The sequence below is a fragment of the Drosophila obscura genome, unplaced genomic scaffold (assembly GCF_018151105.1).
Source record: "Drosophila obscura isolate BZ-5 IFL unplaced genomic scaffold, ASM1815110v1 contig_1, whole genome shotgun sequence".
In the NCBI taxonomy this organism is placed as follows: Eukaryota; Metazoa; Arthropoda; class Insecta; order Diptera; family Drosophilidae; genus Drosophila; species Drosophila obscura.
Window position 1 is genome coordinate 1949915 of NW_024542679.1, and position 24778 is coordinate 1974692.

At 45.4% G+C, this 24778-nt stretch overlaps 3 protein-coding genes and 1 non-coding gene across 12 annotated transcripts in view; all 4 read right to left on the bottom strand.

Moving 5' to 3' along the window:
- Positions 1 to 82: 82 nt before the first annotated feature.
- Positions 83 to 1529, bottom strand: LOC111069655 (lipase member H). Of its 2 annotated transcripts, none has more exons than XM_022359801.2 (4): positions 1263 to 1529; positions 757 to 1200; positions 494 to 680; positions 83 to 438 (listed from the first exon to the last, which is right to left on the bottom strand). In XM_022359801.2, exons 1-4 carry the CDS (start codon positions 1489 to 1491, stop codon positions 354 to 356), a joined length of 945 nt encoding a protein of 314 aa, XP_022215493.2. In that variant the 5' UTR covers positions 1492 to 1529; the 3' UTR covers positions 83 to 353. The 2 variants fall into 2 exon arrangements, with proteins under 2 accessions (XP_022215493.2, XP_022215491.2); XM_022359799.2 differs by having other exon boundaries at positions 736 to 1200.
- Positions 1530 to 1699: 170 nt separating this feature from the next.
- Positions 1700 to 4738, bottom strand: LOC111069651 (angiopoietin-4). Of its 3 annotated transcripts, none has more exons than XM_022359796.2 (5): positions 4491 to 4738; positions 4069 to 4205; positions 3019 to 3230; positions 2750 to 2909; positions 1700 to 2690 (listed from the first exon to the last, which is right to left on the bottom strand). In XM_022359796.2, exons 1-5 carry the CDS (start codon positions 4575 to 4577, stop codon positions 1961 to 1963), a joined length of 1326 nt encoding a protein of 441 aa, XP_022215488.2. In that variant the 5' UTR covers positions 4578 to 4738; the 3' UTR covers positions 1700 to 1960. The 3 variants fall into 3 exon arrangements, with proteins under 3 accessions (XP_022215488.2, XP_022215487.2, XP_022215486.2); XM_022359795.2 differs by having other exon boundaries at positions 3097 to 3230; positions 4413 to 4738; XM_022359794.2 differs by having other exon boundaries at positions 4413 to 4738.
- Positions 4739 to 7706: 2968 nt separating this feature from the next.
- The window catches only part of LOC111076841 (cyclin-dependent kinase 14), a 118121-nt gene continuing 101049 nt past the window's right edge, over positions 7707 to 24778 (bottom strand). For all 6 annotated transcript variants that reach the window (XM_041594758.1, XM_041594755.1, XM_041594761.1 and 3 more), the window contains 7 exons: positions 19498 to 19715; positions 18523 to 18614; positions 14509 to 14683; positions 14161 to 14422; positions 12194 to 12406; positions 11907 to 12086; positions 7707 to 10058 (listed from right to left, as the gene is read on the bottom strand). In XM_041594758.1, coding sequence (XP_041450692.1) covers positions 9994 to 10058; positions 11907 to 12086; positions 12194 to 12406; positions 14161 to 14422; positions 14509 to 14683; positions 18523 to 18614; positions 19498 to 19715 — 1205 coding nt within the window. In that variant the 3' untranslated portion in view covers positions 7707 to 9993. The remainder of the gene's footprint in view (positions 10059 to 11906; positions 12087 to 12193; positions 12407 to 14160; positions 14423 to 14508; positions 14684 to 18522; positions 18615 to 19497; positions 19716 to 24778) is intronic.
- On the bottom strand, positions 19253 to 19319 carry LOC121404786. Its single transcript, XR_005968216.1, has one exon. It is a non-coding gene; the product is annotated as a U7 small nuclear RNA (small nuclear RNA).

The window sequence follows — 24778 nt, forward strand, 5'->3', positions numbered from 1 at the left end:
TCGAAAGCCGACAGCTTTACACAAATAAATCAAACAATTAACATCTTTTATTTTTATATATTGTATTTATTTTCTACCCCCACCCACTCTGCTCCTTCCTCATTTATGTTGCGGCAGGTCAGCTCAGGTCGCTACATCAGCCAGCCAGCCAGGGCGGGATCAATAAAACGCGGAGACAATTTACTGACTGGGAAAGAATATTGATCATTGACAAGGACTCCATTAAATTAAGGATGTTCCACCGATCACAGGGAGCCATAGCACGTCCGGAGCAGGTTAAAACTAACGAAGAAGAGAGCTGCAACAGAATTTTGTCGTTTGGCGCAAAAATCCGTAACAATATTCGAATATAATTAATCGAGTAGTCGATACTTTGAGTTCCTTCCCTTGCCGTAAGGTGGCGCTCCATTAGTTTCCAAGTAAAAGTACGAGGTGGCGCTGCCAGAAAATTGAATTTGAAAATTTGAATTGAAATTTCCGTTAATTGTCTCACCTGCGGCGAGCCTGCTCTCCCATGAAAACCACCTCAGAATCATCCACACTTTCAGACCTCTCCCGCAGGCAGCTATTGACATGACGACTCCTGATGGCCTTCAAACTGCAGGGGATAGCTGGAAAGTTGCGGGGCATTCCTATGGACTCCGCATAGAACATGACAGCTCTGTTGTGGCTGCAGCTATCTGGGAGTAAGGCGAAAGATAAATCGCTAAGAGTTGAAGGGTTGAAGTCGCTTACAAGCCTCGCGAAGGAGCTTACTGGCAGCAATTAGGTCCACGTCCTCACAGCCCGGCTGCGGGGCGAATCCAAAGTTGGGATAAAAGTCGACAGTGCCGCGGGGTCGTAGGTCGCCGAAGAGCGGGTAGTCCGTATGAATAACATCCACAAACTGCGCTGCATTCGCGCGCAGACTGTCATCGGAGCGCTGGGTAAAGAGGGGCAGCGCAGGGTCGAGACCCGTAACCCTGCCCAGAGTTCCGTTAAAGTAGTGGCCGATGCGGCCAGCTATATGGGCACCCAAGCTATGTCCCACCACATGGACTGCTGCAGTGGAAATGCTGTGTCGGAGTAGAAAACTCTGAAGCTCCTTGGCCAGGGCCAGGGACACCTTTCCCACGGCAAATCGCGAACTGGGATAATCCAGACTGGCGGCAGGCGACCAATCAGCCACCAGCACATTCTCATAGCCCTGAGAATTGTACGCTTGGAGGTTTGAGCAGCGTTAGCATTGGAACTAAATGATGAAACTACCTGCTAGACCTCACCATTCCTCAGAGGCATTATGGAGCCGTGCGATCGCGAGGCCAAGTAGCCGTGCACAATCAGTTTAACCGAATCCACCGTTGCCACCTGATCCACGCTCTGCAGGGGCAGCTCCGACGAGGGCCCCAGGTAGTAGATGTTGCTCCGACTCACCAAAGAATCCAGCAGCGCGGCATGCAGGCCCCACAGCTGGCAGAAAAGAGGCACTAGGCAAAAGCTAGTCTTAACCATGTTTAGATTACTCCACGGCAAACTCACGAGTGACTAGCAGCCCCCACAGAGCTCTCCCATTTATATAGAGTCTGTCATTGCATGCTGATGGGCTTTATGCATCGCATGTTGGACAAGTCGAGCGATTAGTGAACATCTCCGGCGGCAGATGACGTGCGTAGAGAGAGAGAGAGATCTCCAGTCTAGGCAGTCGTAGGTAGTCTCGATGTAATGGATACACATAACATTACTGTATTATCTAGGTATTAAGTAATTTTCCATAAATATTACACATACGAGTGAGGAAGTACACGCACAAGTTCGGGAATAAAGCTAAGGCTGGGCTGAGCTGGGCTGGGGTTAAAATGCGTAAGAAAGCAAACACTCATCGAAGCTGGTTCTTCTTCTTGGGGATCCCTGATTTACACACAAAATGGCACTTCCAATGCAATACATGGCGGAACAGAAGAGAGTATCATGGGCCTAGCGCCTAGCGCCTGGCCTCCTCCTCTCCGATGGGGCGTATCATCATGCGGACCCTTCGCAGCGAATAGTCCTTGCCCTGAAAGCTGTCCCAGAAGATGCCCGACTCGCCAGCCAGCGCAAAGTTCTGCAGGTGGTAGTGACCCAGGATATTGCTGGTGCCGCAGTTGTTGAACCAGCCGGCTCCCTTGTGCTTCAGCGCGCAGTTGCAGTCCACGCAGTTGTCGTTGTCGCTATCGATGGTGCTGAACTTGGCACCGGCGTGGTAGGACAGGGAGTCTCCCGCCGAAGGACTCAAATCCGATTGGAACCGGCCCAGCAGGCTCAACGGGTAGAGTTCCTTCTCGCTGCCGATGGCAAAGGTGGAGTAGCCCGCGTAGGCCACATTCCCCTCAAAGTCCTCGAACACGATGCGCAGTTCGTGGATGGCCGAAGAGGTCAGGGCGTGCAGTTTGTTCAGGCCAATGAAGAAGTCCCCGGCCAGATTGCCGAAGCCATCCTTGTAGTCCAGCCAGCCACGCTCAAAGTTGATCTCGTCGGAGCTACGGTTAAGGATGACAGTCCAGTCCTCATCGCAGGCCACATAGAACGACTCGGACTCGGCGGTAAGCTGCAGCCTTAGGATGCCCTGCACCGCCAGATAGTACTGCAGGCAGCTGGTGGCTGGACTCAGTCCGGCCACTGGTTGTCCGATGAGGTGTGGCGGTACCCTGCGATTGAACGGGCGACGCTGGCGACTAAAAGGAAACGGATCTTTATTTATATCCATGGAAGGTATACACTATTCGTTGCTTACTTGATGGATTTGGTCAGCTTGAGGACATCCTCCTGCACGGCCCGCACACTCAGAGCCGTGGAGGTGAGCAGCGTGGCCAGGGCATCCAAGCGGTCCGTAAGACTCAGATTGTAAGACGGAGCATCCTGCTGGGGAGCAGCGCGAACGGTGCGCGAGAGATCTAAGGCAGTAGAGAGCAATTGCAGTATTAGGGCGGTGTTTCCTCATGGATATTCACAGTGTTAGCACAACATTCGTAGCACAACATCGATGTCAGCATGCAGGATTACCCATCATCTTTCTGCGATTGTTTAGCTTTTGCTTCAGCTGCCTAACACTTCGGGGACCCAAATTAAAGTCTGTTTCACCTTTTAATTCGTCCAGGGTGCTGCGCGAGAGCCGTTGGATGTGCTCGAAGCTGTCCAGCCGCTGCTGGAAGCTCAATTGCTGCGCCTTCAGGGACTCCATGCGACCGGCATTGCTTTCCACCAGTTGATCAAGTCTGCGGCGCAAAGAAAAAATGATGCAAGATTAGAATTTTTCAGCTGAAAGCATAACAATCAATACCCATGCACTGCCACTCGCACTCGCACAATCATTGTGGACCGACCCCATTTGATGCCCTCTAATGTTCCCAGAAGCTGTTCTGATAAGTCTCTCCACTTCCTTCAGTCTTTGTGTACAACATTCTCTTTCATTTTGATTCAAATTATTCCGCTCGTTTATCAAGTGGCTTGCAAAAAAAAATTCAAACTTGGCATTTGCTCTCCCAAGTCTGTTCCCCTCAGACGGCGATCGATCGTAAATAAGAGCCAAAATTATAGACACAAACGCCTTAAATATATTAACCAAACAGGCGGCGGAGGCGGCGGCGGCAGCGCAGCGAGAGCTGTTCAAACATAACCGAATTATAAACACTCTGATGGTTGGGGCCTGGAGGCTGGAGGCGAAATGTGCGATATTTCGCACAAAATTCAGCGTAAAAATAAAATAATTTAATGACCAGCAATTGCTGGCTGGGCAGCAGATGTTTCCTTTTTTTTTTGGGTATTGCTTCATTCATGGATAATTGCCATGCTGCCTTGTTGCTGTGCCATTTAAGCATCATTAAAGATGGCTTGCTGAAGGCATTGTTCTGCCAAATAAATCGCATTTGGGATATTGGCTGGATTGACAAAGAAACAATAAAAGAGACGATAGTCTGACGTTTCCAGTAACATCTAATGGGGTTTCTTGTTGTTTTGTTTTACCGGTTTCCCTCCGAAAATATTTCATTACGTGTGCCCATGGTGAAACCAGTTCGGGCCAGAGTGAAGAGTGGGGGCCAAAAGTCTACTCACTTTTTATCGATGACTTCCAGGCGATGGCGCTGGTCCTCGTCCAAGGTCGCCAAGATGCCAACTCGATCGTGCAAATTCGTCATCAGCTCCTTGTACTCGCAGCGGGGCGGAGTCGTTGTGCCACTCACGGGGCTGGCCTAAGGGCAGAAGGACAGAAGAGGGTAAGAAAGAGACCAGTCAGAGTCAGGCACTTGGGCAACAAAACCCCCGACAAAGGCTAGCACACGAGGCCCTGGCCAGCGCAATGAACTTGCTAAGAACCAAACGAGACTTGCTGCCAGCCAAAGTCACCTCAGCCGAAACTAATTTTAAAATTCACAAAAGTTCCACAGAAATTAACGCACTCGGAAGTCGGTGCGCAGGCGCGACCGCACATGGGCAGGCGGCAGCGTTGGCGGCGCTTGGGTCACCTGTGGCCCCACCTGAGAGGAGCCCTCGCAGACACAGATCGCCGCCAAAAGGCAGGCGAAGGCAAAGGCCATCGCTTTTAATTGGGCCGGCCACATCATAATATCACTTTGATTGAATATACGTGTTGATTGAATCCGTCTGTCAATCAATCAATTTCAATCATAGATTTCGGCACCTAGCCTTGGGTGCATATAAAACCGAAGTGATTGAAGCGAAGATCGAGCACGCACACGAGCGACTACGTCTGTTCCGGGCAAGATTCGCGAGACAATTAAACGAGCCGAGAGACTGGCGAAGCGAATGAAGCTCGCTCAGTGAAGCTTTCAAGTGAGAGAGAGATAAAGAGAAGATCCGAGGTCTTTGACTCTCTTTTGTGTGTTTGTGGGATTGTCTTGCTTTGTTTACATGTCTGTCGCGCGGACTGGGAAAAAACCCCCTCGGGCTTTTGGTTGCTTTCGGCTGTCAATCACTCGTGCGATTACTTACTCAACCCGAGAGAAGCGTGCAAAATAGTTCTGCTATAGAGTGAGGTGAGTGATGATCATTATCAGCTGATAATAATTAATTGAGTATTCAAAGAGGGATGTGGGAGGGCTTGTCCTCGTGGGCTGGCTGCCTTCTTTACTTTGTTAGAACTTTAATCTGTGGCTTTCCAATTAGGAATTCCATTACCTCATCATCGCTGTAGTTTGTTGTTTTCCATAGTAATTACTCACATGTGAATGATATGCAAAGCTTGTTCATTGACACCCGCTGTAAACCTGCCTCAACCTGTAGCGTAGCTCGTAGCCGCTCCATATGCAAATGTTTGCTCATGGCCAACTGTGGACTTGCTGTCCGATAAGAAAGGGTTTTGGCTATGAGTAATCCGCTGATGTGAGGGAATGCCTGACAGTTGTCGTTGTCTGTCTGTCTGTCGGTCTCTGTGCTTCCCCCCTTTGATGAACGTCTATTTATAGCCTTATTTATATGGATTCTGGCCTCAGCCGTCATCGTTTGTAGCGAAAAAATACCTCACGAGTTGCATGAATATGGATACGTGAATGAATGCACTTTTCATTTGATTTTACAGCTTGTTCACGATGTGCAGATTTACCTTTTCTGCTGTGCTGTGCTGTGCCGCGCTGCCTGTGTTCCGCATTGTGTCACTTTTTTTTAGTTATTACTAAATTACAATGCAATGACGAGCCGACGGGCTATTGGTTTCTGAAGGTTGGTCAATGCTTCAGGAACCTTTCGCCTGGCCATCTGTTGCGGAATCGTGCAGAGATGATTGCCTGCAGATACGATACACAGAGACGGACCCTGGGACCCCAAGTCTGAGCCCAGAGCTCATCTCTTTCCAGTTACAGCCACAAGATGAATGACGCAATCGGAAGGCAGGCAGCCCATAGAGAAATAAAAACGTCTCGTGTAGATTGTTTGCCATTTGCTCGCCCAAAAAAAAAAACAAGAAAAAAATATATAAAAAAAGAGTTGTGTCATTTACATAATTAATGCTTTTGGGTCTGCTTTTGGGGCTGGGATGTTTGTGATGCTGGGGCGCTATTCCTCCTCCGCCCCCAACAACCGAATCGTCATTCACTTTAAGTATCTCAATTGGCGGGGGATGAGGTTAATTTCAGAGCATGCCAACATTTTCAGCCATCAGAAATTATTAGCTTAGATTGTTATTTATGGGTGAAGGACCAGACATTCATCATCTCATTGGGTGGAGGAAGGCCTTCATCAGATGACCAAAGTGGGACACAGACGCCATCTAATAATAGTGAAAAATACTTGCGTTGATTATTTTTCGCTGGCTTTTGCCATTTTTTATTTTTATTTGTATTTAATGTTAAATTATTGTACAGGTTGAACTTATTCAAATTGTATTTAGTTGCCATCCATTTTGCATGTTAAATAATAAACATTCAATATTCAGTATTCCGTATCCGATCCTCAATATTACGAGTATTTAGCCCATCGTTTCGCTACTTAGAAATCAACTACAAATATTTACAAAATATCTCCGCATTCTGCTCGGGGGAGGGATGCGGTTGGGGGGGGGCCTGTCATGGAACCCTATAACTATACAAAAAGTTGCATGCTCCATCTATTCATAATTAGCTTTACTTGATTTGTGTTAATAGATTTATTTTGTTTTTAACAAAGGTACATTAAATATTTACGACAAATTCAATGCATTAAAAATATTTAAGTTATCTCTCATTCGTATCCCTCCATGTGGATCTTTCAATCTCGTACACGTACATGTATGTACATATGTACCTCCCCGTTCCAAATAGATTTTTTACCTTTCGTTCCTACCTCAGCTCCATTCCTTCTCTCCTCCCAGGGCTCGCACTCGCTTTCGCTCTCTCGTCTAATCTCTATCGCTATGTCTATCTATAGGGTAGGGGGGAACGGAACGGGAACCCTGCCCCTGCCCCTTAGCTACTACAATATATACTATATAGAATACCACTAGACACGTTCAGCTAAAAACATTCTTAGTTTATGTACCATTTCGATTACGTTAAGGGATTAGCTTAGTTTCTTTCTGTTTCTGTTTTCTGTTTCTCTTATTTAATTGTTTTTGGTTTTTATCTGCTTATCTGTTTTTCTTCTGTTTCGCGAATGTTGTGCAAAAGGATTTATTCAATTAGAGAAAATATGCCTCGAAAAAGCATCGATATCCATGCATCCGTTAGATTGCAAAATAGAAACGAAAACCAGTTCAATCTTCGTTTGATTCATATTCGATTCGTTCGATTCGATTCGATTTGTTGTTGTTTCCATTGGCCATTGGCTTACAAACTATGGACGTAACCTTCGGGATGGGAAAAAGTGCAAAAAGTGCGTTGCCATGCTTCGTTACAATGTCACTACCTCTGTTCTTTCATCTCTCTATCTGTATCTCCCTCCTCTATCTCTCCTCCCTGCCTAAGTTTTTCGTGGGTGAAAAATTCGCAGGAAACCAAAAAATATATATAGAACGGAATCCAATGTTTACTCGTCGAAAACTTGTTCTATGCTATTTTCTTTTTGGCATTCATTAATTTTGAGTGTGTGCAAATTTCGGTTGATTTTAATGTTCGTTTCTTCCACGCTCTGGGCCTAGCAAATAATTCTAAACAATTTCGCTTTGCATTCAGCATCTACTACTTGCGTTTTTGTTTTCTCTCTAAAGTGCCTAAGTTTTATTTTCATTTTTAGTTTTTGTTTAGCTTATCTTTATGCTGGAGTGTTTTTGTGTGTGTGTGTGTGTGCTTACTGTCTGTGTATGTGTGTCCGTCTGTCCAACTGTCCATCCTGTCTGTCTTTGCATACTTTTTTCATAAATCACAGAAAAAGTTTATTCATTTGAAATATTTTTTGTTTGTTTTCTCTTTGCTTTTTGTTTTTGTTTTAGTTAAATTTTTTACTTTTGCTACAAAATATAATCTGGCATCGCTACGAAAACGCGAGCGTTGATCGCGGCACACTGCCTGCTAAAAGTTTAGCACTGGCCTGTGCCATGTTGGCCCTAATAAAGTTGTTGTTTATATTATTTTTGTTTAAAGGGCTGCTACGTCTCATAAAACCTTCATCAGTAATTCTCATCTCAGCTCAGCAATTTGATTGCATACGACTCAAATGTGCTCGTCCTTACGTTCCGACAGATCTATATTGATATAGATATATATGTATATCTAATATCAATTAGAGATAGATATTCATAATATATTTTTTCCTACGCTTTAGTTGCTCTATACTCAAATCGTTTTTTGATTCATTTACTTGTTTCAAAACCATTTCAAGTGTCTTTGATTTCAAATTTGCACATTTTGTTAGCTCTTTTCTTTTCCTTGCTTTGTTTTGTTTTGCTTTTATTTTTATTTTCTTTCATTTAAAATTTGCCGTAACCCGCCATAAGCAGCGGGCGTCCTCTCATCGGCATCGGCATCGGCCCTATAGCGTACGTAACGTCTCATCGTTTCTTAGAAATATGGTAATGGATTAATGGATTTTGTTTTGGATTGGATTGGATTCATTCAATTGGTTGCGTTTGCACTACAAACGCCTATGTATGTAAAATACTCGTATTTCGGTTAGGTTACTTTAGTGTTTAGTTGATTTAGTTGATTTGATGGCTATTTTATGTCGAATTTACTCTCGTACTTTCTTTCGGTCGATTGCTAAAAATTTCACTCTACTATTTGCGATTCTTTGCTAAATTTAATTGTTTATCTAGTATTCATTCGCTTACGTTTGCCTCGAAAATTTTTGGGTTTTCGTAAATTGATTCAATCAGTCTCCCCCGTGGTGGGTGGTCTCCTCTTCACACAACTCACCACTTGACCCTCGACTCTCGACTATACATTCATTCGTCTAAATGGATGGAGTTCTTTTCACTAATTTATATATCTGCAAATGGGACTTAAAGAGTACAAAAATGAATCAAATAATATTCAGTAATGAATAATCAATAATCAAAAATAAAAGATGCAGAAATTAAATGGTATAAATGATTTAAATTTATTTGTTTTTACATAAATTCATTTAATAATTATAAAATTATCACTTAAACAGCGCAGCGAATCATCCCTCTGATTTTATTTATTGACAAAGAAGCATTACAAAAAAAACTATATAGTAGTATATGCGGAACCAACTCAAGGATTTGTGAGAGAAATCATCATATTGGAAATAATGAATGTTGTTTTATTTTAGTGCTTGATGGATCGATGGATGGATGGATGGATGGATCGCTGAACAAATTGCGTGAAAATTGCTTCCACTTTTGCGCTGAGCGATGCGAAGCCATCAATTTTGTATGGATTGCACTCGGTTAAGGCAATTCCTCGCCCCAAAAAATAAATAAAAACTAAAGAGAAAAATATGGGAAGGGGCATACACATACACATTCACATATCATTTAACGCAGAGACACAGACTTTCACTAAAACATTGCGCAATGCCATCCCTAGTCCCTAAAAAAGGATAGGGAAATAAACATATCCGACTGCATTGAGTATCCTTATCGACAAGAAGGCCGCGGGATGGAGCAAGGGTACGTAAAGGGGACACGATGGTTGCCAGCCTAAGTATACAAGAAATCTAAACTAAATTTAACAATTTGACTGAACATAAAATGCCGCTGCCTGGCCACAGCAATCTATCCGCGATCTTTAGCTGTATCTGTGTATCTTCTATCCTCTTCGTTCGCTTCGCGCTTCACTCACTTTGAATGGAACTAATAACTAGAAAGTATCATAGAATTATAGTACAAAAACGTCAGCAACTGGAACTGGAACACTCCTCCTCCTTCGACGATTATATGGCTGTCTGAAGTGATTGGTTGATTGGTTGGTAGATTGATTGATACGATTGATTGATGTCTTGTGCCTAGTCCAGGAGGTTGATTGGGGTTGGCTCTGGGCTTTATATATTTCATTTGGGGTTGGGGGGGCTGGGCTTGTGGGGATTGCATTTTAGGATCCCCTAACAATAGAAACGTACGCCATCCACAGAGAGGACTTGCTTTAATTTTCATTTATTCTGTCGATTTGGCTCCGTGTACAGCTGCACGCCTTCCACGGTGAATATTGAGGTTTCTATATACAGAGAGAGAGAGAGAGAGAGAGAAGCAATTACTAAAAAATAATAATAATAATTGTAATTAAAAAAGTATTCAAGTTATGACAACATTCTGCACGACCGACGACCTCCTCCTGGCCATGACATGATTTAATTTACGACAACGGAGCGCATGCGGCAATTAAAATTGCCTTTTTCAAAATTGCATTTGCCTCCCAGCCACATGATATGGTTACGCACACAGACACACACACACACACACACACGAACAAAGAACCAATCCCACCCGCTGGCCCAACCTGCCGCTGCTGCCGCTTATACCCTCCCTCTCTGAAAGACCACAAAAACCTCACACGGGGTATGTTGACCTTTTCGCATGGCCATGATAAATGAAGCGCATTAGTTGCATTTTAATTGATTCTATCTGTCGGCATAACACCAAGACCCCCCCGCCACCGCCACAAACTACAGACCAGACACCGGGACCTTACTCTGCTCCCCTCTCATTAGGGTAGTTTTTGCCCCTCTGCTCCCCTGACTGTGATTTAGCCAGAAATTAGCATACTGCACAGCCATAGCCCATTCCATTCCATGCCCTCTGTAGTATAAATCACAACCAAAACCCGTAAATGGAACACAGAAAAAAATGGGTTTCGGGGTTTAGTTTGTGTTCGGTGTCCAGGGTACCAGGATGCCAGGATACCAGGGTCCTGGGGTCCCGGGGCTTGTCTAAACAAATCACGCGTTAATCGCATTTTAAGCACCCTTTAAGCTGTGCCCCCACCCATAGGGAGTGGCCCCTCTGTGAGAGGGGAATTTGCACTTCATTTATTTGATCCTTTTTCTGTTTTTCTGTTTTTTTTTTCTGTTGGATACTGCAACCACTGCACTCTGAAGTGGAGAGTGGCTCTGCCATTGGATTGCATTTCATTTGCCAAATTGCATAGTCCACAAGTTGATGTTTGTTGGTTTCGGCCCTGCCCTTCCCTTCCCTGCTGCCTGGCAACAGTTTTCCTTGAAAATGTTTCCATTTACAAAATGTTTCTGACCAGAGAAAGGGCTTCGCCTAATGAATGCCAGTTGTAGTAGTAGTATTCCGGATTGTCGGAAGTGAATGTAAATTTTATTTACTGCAGATTGCATTGAGTGCATTGGGGTGTGGGCGGGAGCATCGAAATGGATTTGGATTGCAGTTGGCTGCTAATTGCTGATAGATCCCACAGATAGAATGCACTTAACAGGAGAATTTTGAGTATAAATAACTGAGATTTATATAGCCAAAAAGTCGTTTAATTAGGTTTCCCTGTTGGGTAGTCTGGGCTGCCATTCATTCAGTTTTTCCTGGTTTTCCATTTAGTTTTTTACCCCCCACTTGTTGGAAAAGCAAAGCAAAGTTTTGCCACCACTTGGGGATACAAATTAAAACGGCGAAATGCAATTACTGTTAACTATACCTCAGGAAACACTTGCTACCCAACCCCACCAAAAAGGCAAAGAAAAGGCAAACAAATTGTCGCGAAACTTAAATGAGTTGTTCCCCCCCTCAAAAGAATGACTTTAGCATCAGCAGCAGCGGCTGCCTACCAATCGGAGGAGTAGGAGAAGGCTCGGCTATCTACCCTTTCCCCCCCCATTCAATTTGGAAACTTTAAGCAAACATTTTCCTCATCTCGTTTTCGTCGTAGCATCGTAGTACTCGTGCTTCTGTTAATTGGTTTTCTTGCCGACCTGCCGGCCGGCCGGCCACACAGACAATGCGACAAAGTTGCTCCACGTTCGCTCATTCGCTCGTTCCGGCGGCAAATGTTGTAAATATTTAATGCCTTAATTCAATCTGGTACGAGTACGAGTACGAGTATCCCTACCATCTGGCAATTCGTAGAGTTTCTTTGGCAACTGCGCAAAGTAGGGATGCAGCAGTGCATCATCGGCGCCGATCCGCTCCTCTGGATTCAGCTGCAGGAAGGCGTTCGCTATCGTCTCGCCCTCGATGATGTCGTACAGTCGTGGGAAATTGTGACCCAGTTTCCTTGGCCGATAGAAACCTATCAAAGAATATTCAACGAAAAATTAGTTGCACAACTGCCAAAAACTTTAGCTCAGCTCAGCTCGTCTCAGTTCGGTTGAGGTTGAGTTCAGTTAAATTACTTACCCAACTTGTGCGGCTTGTAGCCTGGGAAATGGGTTACCCCCGTCCACGTCTCCTCTGTGGGGGTGCCCAGCAATTTGAATATCTTGTCCAACTGATCGTAGGTATCACGTATGCCGGGGAATGTTGGCATCCCAGTCACCATCTCCACGAAGATGCACCCAACGCCCCACATGTCCAGCGATGTTGAGTACTCGGTGCTGCCCAACAGAACATCTGCAGAGAAAAAGAAGGACATGGAAACATGAAAACTTTGCTAAGTAAATGCAGTTCTACTTTCTGCTGGCTGTTATCTCTCTCTCCTTCTCTCGTTCTCTCTTTTTTTCTCCTGTTCTCTGTTTGTGTAAAAATATAAATTGCAATTTTATATACAGAGAAGGAGTGGATAGAGCTGGGGTATGCTCTTCTGGTTGTCCGGGGCAACCTTTATGCTTATCTTTTTGACCAGCAGCTAACAAAGTTTCCACACACACACGCACACACTAATGCACAGGTGCCGACAACACACCACATCCGCTGCCTGCCTTACCCCGCTCCCTGCTCCCGCAGCACATCCTGTGCATTTTCCTACTCCTTTTTTGCCACTCCTTCCTTTCAGCTTCTGCCAAGAAGTGCAGATTAAATTTGTTTAACATGCTTCAGGATGCTCCACCCCTCCCCCCATTCGACAAGATGATGATGTTGCCATGGCATGTTGCAAGGGGCAGGTTGGAATTGCATATTAGACAAAATTAACTTTATTTCTTTTGCTCGCTCTCTGTGTTTGGCTTCTCACCCATCCCATTAGTTTTTCCATTTAGCTCTGGCAAATTGATGGAAAAATCTGAATTGTTTATCCTTTGTCAGCAAAAGCGAAGAGCGAGGGAGAGAGGAGAGAGCTTGCTGCAGGCTTAGACCTGGCATTAATTTAATCCGACTCAAGTCCTGGATGCTGCTGCCGCTGCTAAATGAACAGTTTTCAGCCTGAATGGCGTCCGTGGCGCCAATTAATGGCTGCCATTTCCCTGAGAGCTTTTAGTGTCGGCTGCACACACAAAAAAACAAGCGAAAAACTTAATGCGATTTGGATTTTGAGTCCCTCGTGCTCTCAACTACAGATTGTTTGCGTTTATACTCGTTTACTCTATACCATATACGTGTCCCCCCCCCCCGCCCCCCGTGGTCGCTGCGGCCCAAAGGGCCCCCCCCCCGAATGGGTCCCCCGCGCCCCCCCCGGCCTACCAGGCTGTATGAGTAGGTTTTATTTTTTTTTTTTTTTTGCGCATGGAAAAAGCATACATGGAAAGGCTTTTTGGTGTTTGCTTGAAGCCAGGAGGATTCATTTTAATTGGTGGGTGGAAAAGTCCTCCCTGAATGAAAAATAAGCGCGGGCATGCCAGAGGCTTCTTACTGACACTGCAAAATATCCTTCAACTCATACTCCAATGGAAACATTTGCCATGCTAAACTGCTGCGACTCAGCATCTGGTTAACCTTTTCAAGGCTTTTCTGGGTACCTTCCTTTGAATGTAAAGTGAGTGAAAGAGAGCTTCCTGCATACTATTGGGTGCTTCCTTTCAACTGACATATCGGCTAAGTAAGAATTATTCTCAGCAAAGCTTGTGCTGCGGTAATATTTGCCATGAATTACTGATTCCAGGGAACTTCCTCCCACTGCAACATCAGCGTTGAAATGCTGATGAATGCTGATTCTAGCTAACTTCCTGCTGCAGTAAAATGCAGTAAAATAATACACATAACAGAGTTATCCCTTCAACAGGATATTTATATATTGAACACTGATTCCCTTCCCCCTTTACGCAAATGCTGCTTCTAGGAAGCTTGCCGATTCCTTGGTAAATTATTGTAACAGAAACCCAACGGATTCCAGGCAATCCAATTATGATGATGCCCAGGCAAATGCCACTTAAACCTTTAGTGTTTTTGATTTGTTTTGTTTGGTTTGTTTGTTTTTCTGTCGGATAACCCACCTGGTGGACGATACCATAGCGTGACCACCTCATGCGAATATGTGTGACTGGGTACAGATTTGGCCCTGGCCAGGCCAAAGTCGGCAAGCTTCAGTTCGCCGCAGTCGCTGATTAGCAGATTCTGCGGCTTGACGTCGCGATGCAGGACACGACGCTTGTGGCAGTAGGAGAGACCGCGCAGCAGCTGGAAGAGGAACAGACGCACATTGCGATGGTCCAGACCGCCAGGATGTTTCTCCATATATTGCGAAAGATCCGTGTTCTACATAAACCGAAAGGAATTCGCCATTAGCACGGGAAACATGTCCGATGTTGGTATCTGAGGGAGGGAGGGAGGTATATACTTACCACATACTCAAAGACAAAGGTCAGCGTCTCACGGGTGTGCACGATGTCGTGCAGCGTCACGATGTTGCTGTGCTTCAGTTCTTTCAGCAGCGAGGCCTCACGGATGGCCGTGAAGGGTGCGCCCTCCTCCTCCTGCAGTCGGATCTCCTTCAGCGCCACCCGCTGGTAGGTTAATCTGTGAGTGGAAAGGAGCCAGAGGAGAAATTAATAAAATAAATACTTAAGTGGGGCTGAGGAATGTCCAGGAACAACAATTACACAGCTGCCACAAGGAACAACAAGGAGGATTAGGAGGGGCTCCTTCTGGCCTTGCTCCCGCAAGTCTTTTGGGGCCAGGATATGGACATGACCGAGGGATGGAGGGACCAAGGGACAGAGGGACAGAGGGACATTGCTTTTGTATATTAAACAGACATAACGACCCCAACACGCAGAGAAATGTATGGCAAACACTTAAATTAGGATAAGGGACAGAGCAGCAGACAGCAGGCCCCTAAGAGGAGACAGCAGAAGATGGAGCAGAGATACAGCCACACAGGAGGAGCACACACAGTCGAGAGGCTACATCCTACAGCGTACAGCCTGGGCTGCTGCATGCCAACACCCACCCACCCACAAGGAGCAGGCCTGGCAGCACATTTGAAGTGTCAAATTAGGTTAAATTATTTGACACTGCCGCCGCAGAGGCCAACAATTTATGCGCTCGGCGCTCTCGCTTCCTCCCAGGCGAGCAGCATTCTAATTGGCAAGGATTTCCACAAAAAAAAGTAGAAAAAACCCAAGAAAAACCCAAGGAAAAATCTCAAGAATATCAAACCATAAACTAGTTGGGTGGGTGGGGTTGGGGGGTTCTGGCTTTAAGGGGACTCTTCTAATCGCAGATGCAAAAGTTTTTTATGGCTCAAGCAGCGCACTGGAGGGTCCTGTCCTGCTCCTGCTGTCACTGTCACTCCTGCAGAATGTGTCGAAAGTTGAAAGTGTCGTCGTAGCGAGTGAATTTCGGTGGCTCCGACTAATTGCTTAAACGAGGGTTAATGATGATGATGAGACCCCTAAAGGATCCATCCATCCATCCATCCAGCAGCAGGATGGTTAATGTTGATGTGTAGGTTCCCATTCCCATTCCCATACCCCGCCGAAAGTAGCTTCAATTTGTTGTCTCAAGTACTTTCTTCGTTCTCTTCTATGCATCGTAAATATATATTATATCTACTAAACTTTTTATCGCTGCCATAAAATATACGGAAACACTTTTCGCATGCCCCCCCCCTCCCAATAATATCTGCGAATTAAACCTTTCATTTCACTTCACTTCCCTTTCACTGTCACTTTCAGTTAATAAACCGAACAACGAACAATCTTTTTGTCATAAAAAGCTTATGTCCCTGTGCCACATCCTGCATGTAACCACCAACCAGCCATCTGCATCCTGTGCTTGTGTAACCGAAAGACAGCTGCTAGAATCCCATGAAAAATGTTTTGAAAATTCCTAGACACGGATTTGTGGCAGGCAGGCAGGCAGGCAGGGAATGCTGCCACACACATACAGCTTTTTTGTCTCTCGCTTGTTAATGCAAAAATAATACGATTTAGTTAAGCATAAACCGAAAATTGCGTGTGTCAGCCATCAAAGTTTTGTGGCGTCTCCTGCCTTAGGCGCGGAACTTTTCTCAATTGAAGTTTTTCTTGGGGTGGGGAAAGGGAGGAAGGGGGAAGGGGTCGTCCCACTGCCGTGTGACAGCTGACCTACTAAATGCTAATCAGGAACTTGACTTCTGCTCCAAGTGCTCTCGAGGCTTCCATTCCGATTCAGATTCAGATTTGGCAGCACCGCCTCCGCCATGCCCCCCTTTTTCATTTGTTTGTTCAGGAAGGTAGAAAATAGTACGGAAGCACAAAAGGAGCAAAGGATAAGGCAGGAGCAGTGGCAGTGGCCGTAGCCAGAGACCCCTGGCAAAGGACAATGCAAAGAAAAACGAAAGTCAAATAGAAGTGAAATCATTCATGAAATCTTTTACAATTGACAAACACAGAGACAGAGAGAGAGAGAGCAAGAGCAAGAGGGGGAGAGATTTAGAGGGGCAGGAGAACCAGAGAATGGACCTGAATAAACTTGCCCAAAAGAAAAAAGAAACCCCAGAGAGAGGGACGACAGAGAGGAGGCAGCATCAATCTTGGAGAAAAATTAGGCAGCAGCAGCAACAGCGGGGAATGGAGAACGAACGGAAGAAACGATGGAAAGTGACCTAAATTTCCATTTCCATTTCAATTTGAAAAGGAGCAAAAGGCAAAGCAGAGCGTAAGGAGTCGTCGTCGTGCAGTGTGCAGTGTGCCAAAGGACCCCGACCCGCCCCGCTCCCAACGGAACAAAGAAGCCAAAACCTAAGCCTAAGAAAAAGTACAACCCAAGGGTGGGAGGGTGTTAGGGAGGTGCTGCCAGGGTTACAGGAGCTACCATTGCCATTCCCATTCCCATTTGGCAGATAAATTAGAGCGAATTAATTGCATTTCGTATAAACAAAGGCTAATTGGAACTCATTTCGCATGTAGGCGCTGTCGTGCATATCAAATGAGAGAAGAATAGGGAAGGGCAGTAGGGGAAAATCAGTGGAAAAGGCAGAGAGCGGAAGAGCCAAAGACCGAAAGACCGAAAGAACGAGAAGAGGCTGTGGAAAAGCCAAACAAGTTTTCCGTTTACACGTAATGCCCCCCCCGCCCATTATGGATGGGAAAGAACGAAAGTTGAACGAAGAACACCAAAGCAAATGATTGTCAAATAAATCAAAAAACAAAGCATGGAGATTGCTAGCAAAGAAAAGATGAAGTGCCTTGAGGATGGGTTGAGGAGGGGGTTGAAGGGATGTTTAGGGGTTAACAGAAGTGGAATGGGCTCTGGGGGGTTGAAGGACAGTCGAGGCAAAGGCACTGGCACTGCCTGTGACGGGAATCACGAAGGAGACGGGCAGGCATCTATCATCGGAATGGAAGGCGGAAGAGGAGGCCCGGCCCTGTCAAAAAGGTGACGAAGCCTTGTCCGGGCTTCCACCTATTGCACACATTTTCCAGGCTCATTTGTCAAATTATGAGAGGGCGAAAACTCCACACTGCCTTCGCAACCAAAACTCCAATGCCCAAAGAAATCAGAGCCAGACGAGCCGCAAATGAGGCAGCATTTTGACCAGAAACGAGGGATGGGGAAGCTCAAGGAAAGCAAGGACATGGCATGGAGGCTTAAAGAAAGGAAGGACATGGCATGGAGGCTTAAAGAAAGAAAGGAAACAGGAGGAGCAGGAGGAGAAACATGAAGCACGGAGCCATGAAGCATTTGCCTAAAACCAAAAGAAAAGTCAACTCAATTGTGGAGCAAGTTCTGAAGAGAAAAGTGCGTGTCCTGGAGTCGGGCCAAAAACAAAAATTGTCGACAACAATAACAACAGCAGAAAAGGGGAAAGAGGCAGCATTGCATCCATCCCATGACCCACATGGATCCATCCTTGTGCCTTCCTTGTGGGCTCTGGGCCAACCCGCCACTTGATTGATAGCCACATTTGCATGGCTGGCTCTCTGTGGCTCTGGCTCTGGCTCTGTAATGAGTCTGCCAACGGGGACAAAGAAATGGCACTGCGTAATGGAGACCAGAGACCCAACTCCAGCAAAAGAGCCACAAAAACGGATGCAAAACGGAGGCTGGTGGTGGCTGGTGGGGGCTGTTGGGGCTGTGGGAAACTAGCGTATAAATCAGGCCAGAATGACACAGTTTTTCCTCGGCTTTCTTTTTTTGGGTCTTAAAAATGAAAGCCATTTGGAGCGAGGTCTATCAGGAGAGAGAAGTTCCAGCTGAGATGAGGTTTTGGTTCTCCGCCTGTTCGCCTGTCGCTCACGACCAAAAATGATTTTTTATTTAACCCACTGACATGGCAACCCCAAAATAGGAAAAGCTTCCCCCCACCACCAGCTCTTACTCCTTCTGCTGCTGCTGCTCGTTATCCTGTCTGGGGGTGTGGCGGTACTCACTTGCTGAATCCTTTGTAGACCGTCGCATAGGACCCTTCGCCCAGTGGTTCCAGCTTGACGTAGGCCTCCTGCTTCCCAAACGGGGAGTCGCCCTGTGGGGAAAACAGAAACAGCCACAGCAACGGAAAAGTGAAAAATGTATCATGTTCTTGTTAATTAATTAACAAAGTTAGTTAGTTGTTGTTGCTACATTTAATTAGAGTATGATGTAATCAGAGAGGGAATTGAATGCCCACAGGAGGAGTGTTCTGCCGTGGCATGGGAAGAATATACGAATGAGTTTCAAACGCTTGCTGGCTCTTTTGTGTGTCTGTTTATTTTTGTTTTATTTTATAAATTCACACTCGCTTTTTTGGGTGGCAGATATCTTCCTCGTAAAAACTCTTCTGAAGAGTAAAAGTTCACCTTATTTAGTCTTTAAATGTTACAAAATATAAGAAATGTGAATGTGCTTCTACTGCACAAAGATTTGTTGACTTTCGATTGATTTTGGAATGTAATTACTGAGAATATATAACTCTCTGATGAGTCTCTTTTGGGTTCGGAACTCCATTGAATGTCTAGCAAAATGAATATCAAAGAAACTTCTTTTAAAAGGTGTAGGAAAAGTTGAAAAAATTCTGCATCAATACCTTGAGCATTATATATCTATATATGGATATATTAATTCAGATCAGTGCTATATATTACCTACAACTATACCTAGCATGAATTTCAAATGTATTTCGAATCGGGAACACTCAATTGCCGTAACAAAAGGGTCCCACCAAGATAAATTTCAAAGAGATTAAAAATTTTCAATAATACTTTTGGCATGCCAACAGCCGTCAGCTGATGGCTAGGCAGCTAGAACCGGTTGGGAATCACAAGTGCCAGCAATGTGCCGCATTTGCGTGAATGTATGCAACAGTTGTGTGCTGCTGCTGGCCTTCGCCTGTGAAAGGCTGTGCGGAAATGGGAGCATAAAATACTTACACCAAATGCACTGAAGCGTTTGCGTCGCGGATGCGGATCCTGCTTGTTGAGAAACACCTCGGACTTGGGTCTGGGCGGCTTCTTGGGACGCATGACCACATGCGAATGGTACTTCATCTCCTCACGGATGTCCTCGTCCAGCAGCTTGCTGTCGGAGGAGACGGACAATTGCCTCTGGACGCGATCATGATGGTCGGTGCTGTCCGTGCTGCGCCAGTCTGCAAAAACAGAATGCAGAAAGAGAATACGTAAGCAAAGGTACGACAAAGGTAAAGGCAACGTAATGGGAGAATGGAAAATGGCAAAGGAAAAAGGGCAGCAGCTTAATGAGCAGCAGAACCACTTAAAAACCAAATTAGTGGGGCCCCCAGCCCACCCCCGTGGAGCCGGCAGCGGACAACAGAGGCTTACAAGGGGACTCGTGCAAGTGGATAAGCTGCTCCTTCAAGTGCTGCTGGGGAAGCAGTCCCAGAAGTAGTCCTAGAAGTATTCCGCATTTCCATAATGAGCACAAAAGTTGAACTTTCGAGAGGGCTCGACCCCCTCATCCGCCCGCTCAACAACTCTCATTCTGCACATCATCAATACTCCTCCTACGTATAATGAAGCAAAACAGAGGTACAAAAAATAAACCGAGATCTTTTTGTGTGCCAAAAATCGTATTCAGACAACCTTGAAATGAGGGAAATGAATGGAAAACCTGTGGGGTGGGTTGGGTTGATGTTGCTGCTGCTGCTGCTGCACCTTTTGCTCGTTATAATAAAATGTTTCAAAAGCAGCAGAAGCCACAGAAGCGCCAACAGTAGCAGCAGCAGCAGCAACAGCAACAGCAACAGCAGCTGCTAAAAAGTTGGTCTAGGACAAAGTTGTGCAGTCTCCTCCAGGGCGCCTTCTTTCTCCCTCTGCCCCATACAGACAGGTGTGTGTGTGTGTGTGTGTGTGTCCAGGGGTGTGGATGGGACTGGGTCACCTAGTAACCTGCTGCTGCTGCTGCTCCGCCATTCATTCATTGACTTTGCGGGGAGCAACAGCAGCATTTGGCTTCTGGTTCTATTTGCCATTGGGGCGAGGTTCAACAGCCACGCCCCAGCCACAGCCACAGCCAAAGCCCCACATGGCAATACGGCAACACGGAATACATACGTTCGGTTCTCTCTGTTTGTTTGGTTTTCTATTTGAGCACTAATTACATTTTAAATTATGTTTGCTTTTGCTCTACAACAGAGTCTGAGTCTGCTCTGCAGCCGTGAAGTGGGGGAGGGCTCCAGGTGCCAGTTGCCAGGTGCCAGGTGCCAGGTGCATCTGCTTTCATTTGAAATATTTATATAATAACTTTCAGCGGATTGGCTCCCTGGCTCCCCGGATCTCTGCAGCTTCGTTGCACTTCTGGGCCGTAAATTACGCGTTGCGGCGCTTAAAGAGATAACCAACCAAACTGCAGAATGGATGGAGACGTACGGAGATTTTCCATTTAAGAATTGGCAGAGTAACAGTGCCCGAGACACACATAACACTAAAAATGAAGCAAATGTAGATGTAGTAACACACATTCCAGCACTTTGGCATTCGCAGCATGTTTCCCCATTCGTTCTGCAAAAAAACTTTACTCTTATTCTTATTTTATTTTTCCATTTCCACTCTGCCGAAAGCATAAAAAATTTAATATTCCCGCGCAAGATGTTCTTCCGGGGCACAACGCGTTTCCTTTTCCGCACCCCCCAACCGCCCACCCACCCACAGCAGTAGAGAAAACAGAAAGAAAATGCTGAAAAATTACTAACATAAAAATTAAAAATTCAACAGCAGCTGATTGTAGAAATAATAAAGAAAAAAGTTTCAGTCCGTTTCGTGGCACAGCTAGGGAGGAGGAGAATGGATGATGATCTAAGGATATTTGAAGCCAGGGAATATCCTTAGGAGTATGTTTGCTCTGTGCCCTGACAGCCGATTAAATTGCGAGGCAATATGCGAGAGCAGAGGCCATAAATGAAGCCAAATAGAACGAAAAGAAAAACTTCAATAGATATTTGGAAAATGCCTCTCTCGATGCGATGCGAAGACGAAGGCGCTCCTTCCGCCCGTCTAGCCATTCAAGTGGAATGGCATTTGGCATCGTTTGCTCCACTTCACTCCACTCCTCTCGCCCCGATTTTCCTGGCAAATCAGCGAAAATGCTGGAGCAGGAGAAGGGTGCGGAGCAGAGCAGACATTTGATTTGCAAAAATTGACTGAGCATTGGAAAAGTGCCTGTAAAATGCACGAAAAATGAGAGCCAAAGAACAATAAAGAGAAGAGCAAAGCAACAGTGCCGTTGGCAGCGCTTCCTTCTCTCTCACTCTCTCTCTCTCTCTATCTCTTTATCTCTCTGTCTGTTTTGGTATATTAGAAACTTCTTAAATTGAATTGCTCATGTGTGTGTGTGTGTGTGTGAGTGCCTCAAGCAGCCAGCAAATGTCAGCCAGCATTTTGGCAACGATAATTGGTATACTGAGAGTGTGTGTGTGTGTGTGTGTGTGTGTGAATGGGGCGCAGCGGAAAAGGAAATGGAAAATGACAATGGAAAATGACAATGGAAATGCGCGAGTTTCCATTTCTTGGCATTGGATTTTTGCGGGTCATCAAAACGATTATTGTTATGTGGCCATATATGTAGCTATCGATGCTATAGATATCGATTTTGTGTGATGAGGCGAATTAGGGCATAAGTGGCAACTTAAGAGGCCAGATAGAGGCAGGGGAAAAGCACTTAAAGATGGCTAAAAATATGCCACTAGAAGAACTTACTTTGGATTATCGGTTACAAATCTATTGACTGTGGAGATATACCTAAGTGAAGCATAAGAAACCTTAGGAGGGACTGGAGGAGCCTGAATATGGGGGATTCGAATACTTAAAGTTCTTTTGGGAAGGCATCCTATCGCTTCGCAAGATTAAGAGCTTCATAGCTGATTAAATGGGTAAAAACTGATCGATTTCTTGGGGAACTTTTTGGTAGTTTCTTCCTTTCCTGTTGATATCCTTTGCTGACACACTTTTGCTGGTTCTGGCGGACCCTTTTCCCTTTTGGAATTCCATAAACCCTTTTAGTGTTCTACTGAAGTGTTTTTATCACCCAGGGAATAGTGTTTTGCCCTGCCTTATAAGTAATATCCTCTTTCTTTGTTAACGCCTTCATATAAAGTTTTACAGCACCGCACCAAAAACAAATAAAAAAAGGTGTAAAAATCTGTGACGCGAAAAACTTGAAATGCAAACAGAAAATCAGTGCAGGAAGTCCTTGCACCAAAAAAAAAAAACAAAGAGAAAAAACTAAAATATAAGTTGAGGGAAATTCGCTTGTAAAATGAAAACAATGAAAATTATGCAAGCGCATCAAGGAAAAGCGTCGCGTTGCTCGCAAAAAAAAAAATGGAACTCTGATAAAAATAACACCAGGGACTGGGACAGCGACAGCGAGAGGGACAGGGAACAGGAGCAAGATATAGCAGCAGGAGCTGCGCCAGGGAGGTAGATATGGCGACAGGAACGACAGGACAGGGGGGGATAGGAGACAGGGGAGTATTCAGATTCTGGTGTCCGCGCGTTGGCAGTCGCTGATGTCTGCTGCTGCTCCTGGCCCTGCTCCTCCTGGTGCTGCTGCTTCTGTTGGTCCATGATGGTCCATGGGTCTGTCTCTTGTTGATATAGTTATGCAAATGCTATGCAAGGATGTCACGTCCTGCTGTGACTTAAAGCCACGCATGGGACAGACAGGCAGACAGACAGACACATGGGGCAGAGATACAGCAGAATGAGGCAGGAGGCGGCAGAAGTCTACTCTCCATATGTGCTGTGTGTGTGTGTGTGTGTGTGCTCTTCGTCTGGGGGGGCTGTTGTGTCCTCTGTTGTCCTTTTGCATTATTGCATATTATTGTAATTTCTGTTTGCTATTTGTTTTTGGCTTTGCAACAATATTTATGTTCGGTTGCCTCTAGAGGCTGGGAAACTACTGGAAATGTCATAAAAAATGAGAGGAAATCACAGCGCGGATTGTTGCAAAAGGCCACACTGGGTCACAGCCACGCCCACGCTGTGTGTGTCGTACCCGTACTCGCACTCGCACTCGTAAAAATGCATAAATATTGGGGACATAAAAGTTTTTACTTTTCATTTGCATAAGGATGAGTGTTCCGGCCCCCTGAAGGCCTTCTCTGCCTTTTGTTCATATTTATGCCAGAGACCCCCTCATATATATATCCCTATATATATGTCTGTATGTACTGTTATTGTTATTCATATCCGCGTGTCGTGCATTTGCGTAAAAATTTAATAAAGCGACACTCGAAAGTCGACACTTCCGGTCCCCTTTTTTTACCCTCCCCCTCCCAACTAACTGCCACTTCCGTTGCCGAATTTATTTGTGTGGAGAGGGCTTTGCCACAGCTTTTCCTTGGCCCTCCCGGAAATGACATTTTTGATAAGTGCAATGGCAACTCTGGCCACGGCAACCCTTGAGAGCCAGAGCCAGAGCCGGAGTCACAAAGTCCTGCCATCGACAACGAATTTTAAATTGCCTCCACGCGAAAAAAAAGGACTAAGGGAGTTGGTGCGGCAAGCGGGCACCCATTGGGAGCCTTTATGTGGCGACATCTCCTTGCCCGCCTGCCTGACCCCCTTTCCTCTTTTAGATCCACAGTGCTGTTTATGTTTGTGATTTATTATTCAGGCAAGAAATTAAATTTTCTCTTTTTACTGCATCGAACTCTCTACCACCACCCGCCATCCCTCCCTCGACTGTCTGTCTGCACGTTTTGGCAGCCGTGTTAGCCCCCCTCTTTTTAGCCCCGTTTCACCCACTCTTTCTTCGCTTCGCTCGCCCCTGCCATTGCCTTTGCCTTTGCCATTGCCGTTTAGTGCCTAAAATTTATTGTGTTGTTGTAGAATTCAATTACAATACAGAAGAGAGACAACGAAGGGACAGCAGAGGATGGCACCAGACAGACAGCCAGAAATCGACGTGAATTTAAGGGTAGCAGAGTCCTTTCCTTGGGTGAGTGCATGGAAGGGACACACGAAGGGTGTTGCTGCAATGCTGCATCCTCAAATGTTTACTTTGGATTCTCTCCATCGTCCGAAAGGAGGGAAGAGGTTACGGGATGGGGGGGACTGTTTGATTTTCGAGGGATGCAAATTTTCCATAAACATTTTAGAATATAGAAATTACTCAGAATATCAAAGCTAAAGCCATGTTTAAGCCTAAAAATAATCTACAAAAATGTTTTCCCAATATTCGCCAAATTGT

Coding starts and splice junctions, on each gene's coding strand:
- LOC111069655 (XM_022359799.2), bottom strand. CDS start 1,491: ATGGTTAAGACTAGCTTTTGCCTAGTGCCTCTTTTCTGCCAGCTGTGG. Junction 681..735: donor TAAGCTCCTTCGCGAGGCTT/GTAAGCGACTTC, acceptor CCTTACTCCCAG/ATAGCTGCAGCCACAACAGA. Junction 439..493: donor GGAGAGCAGGCTCGCCGCAG/GTGAGACAATTA, acceptor ATTTTCTGGCAG/CGCCACCTCGTACTTTTACT.
- LOC111069651 (XM_022359794.2), bottom strand. CDS start 4,577: ATGATGTGGCCGGCCCAATTAAAAGCGATGGCCTTTGCCTTCGCCTGC. Junction 4,206..4,412: donor GCCTGCGCACCGACTTCCGA/GTGCGTTAATTT, acceptor TTCTGCCCTTAG/GCCAGCCCCGTGAGTGGCAC. Junction 3,231..4,068: donor CTGGAAGTCATCGATAAAAA/GTGAGTAGACTT, acceptor TTTGCGCCGCAG/ACTTGATCAACTGGTGGAAA.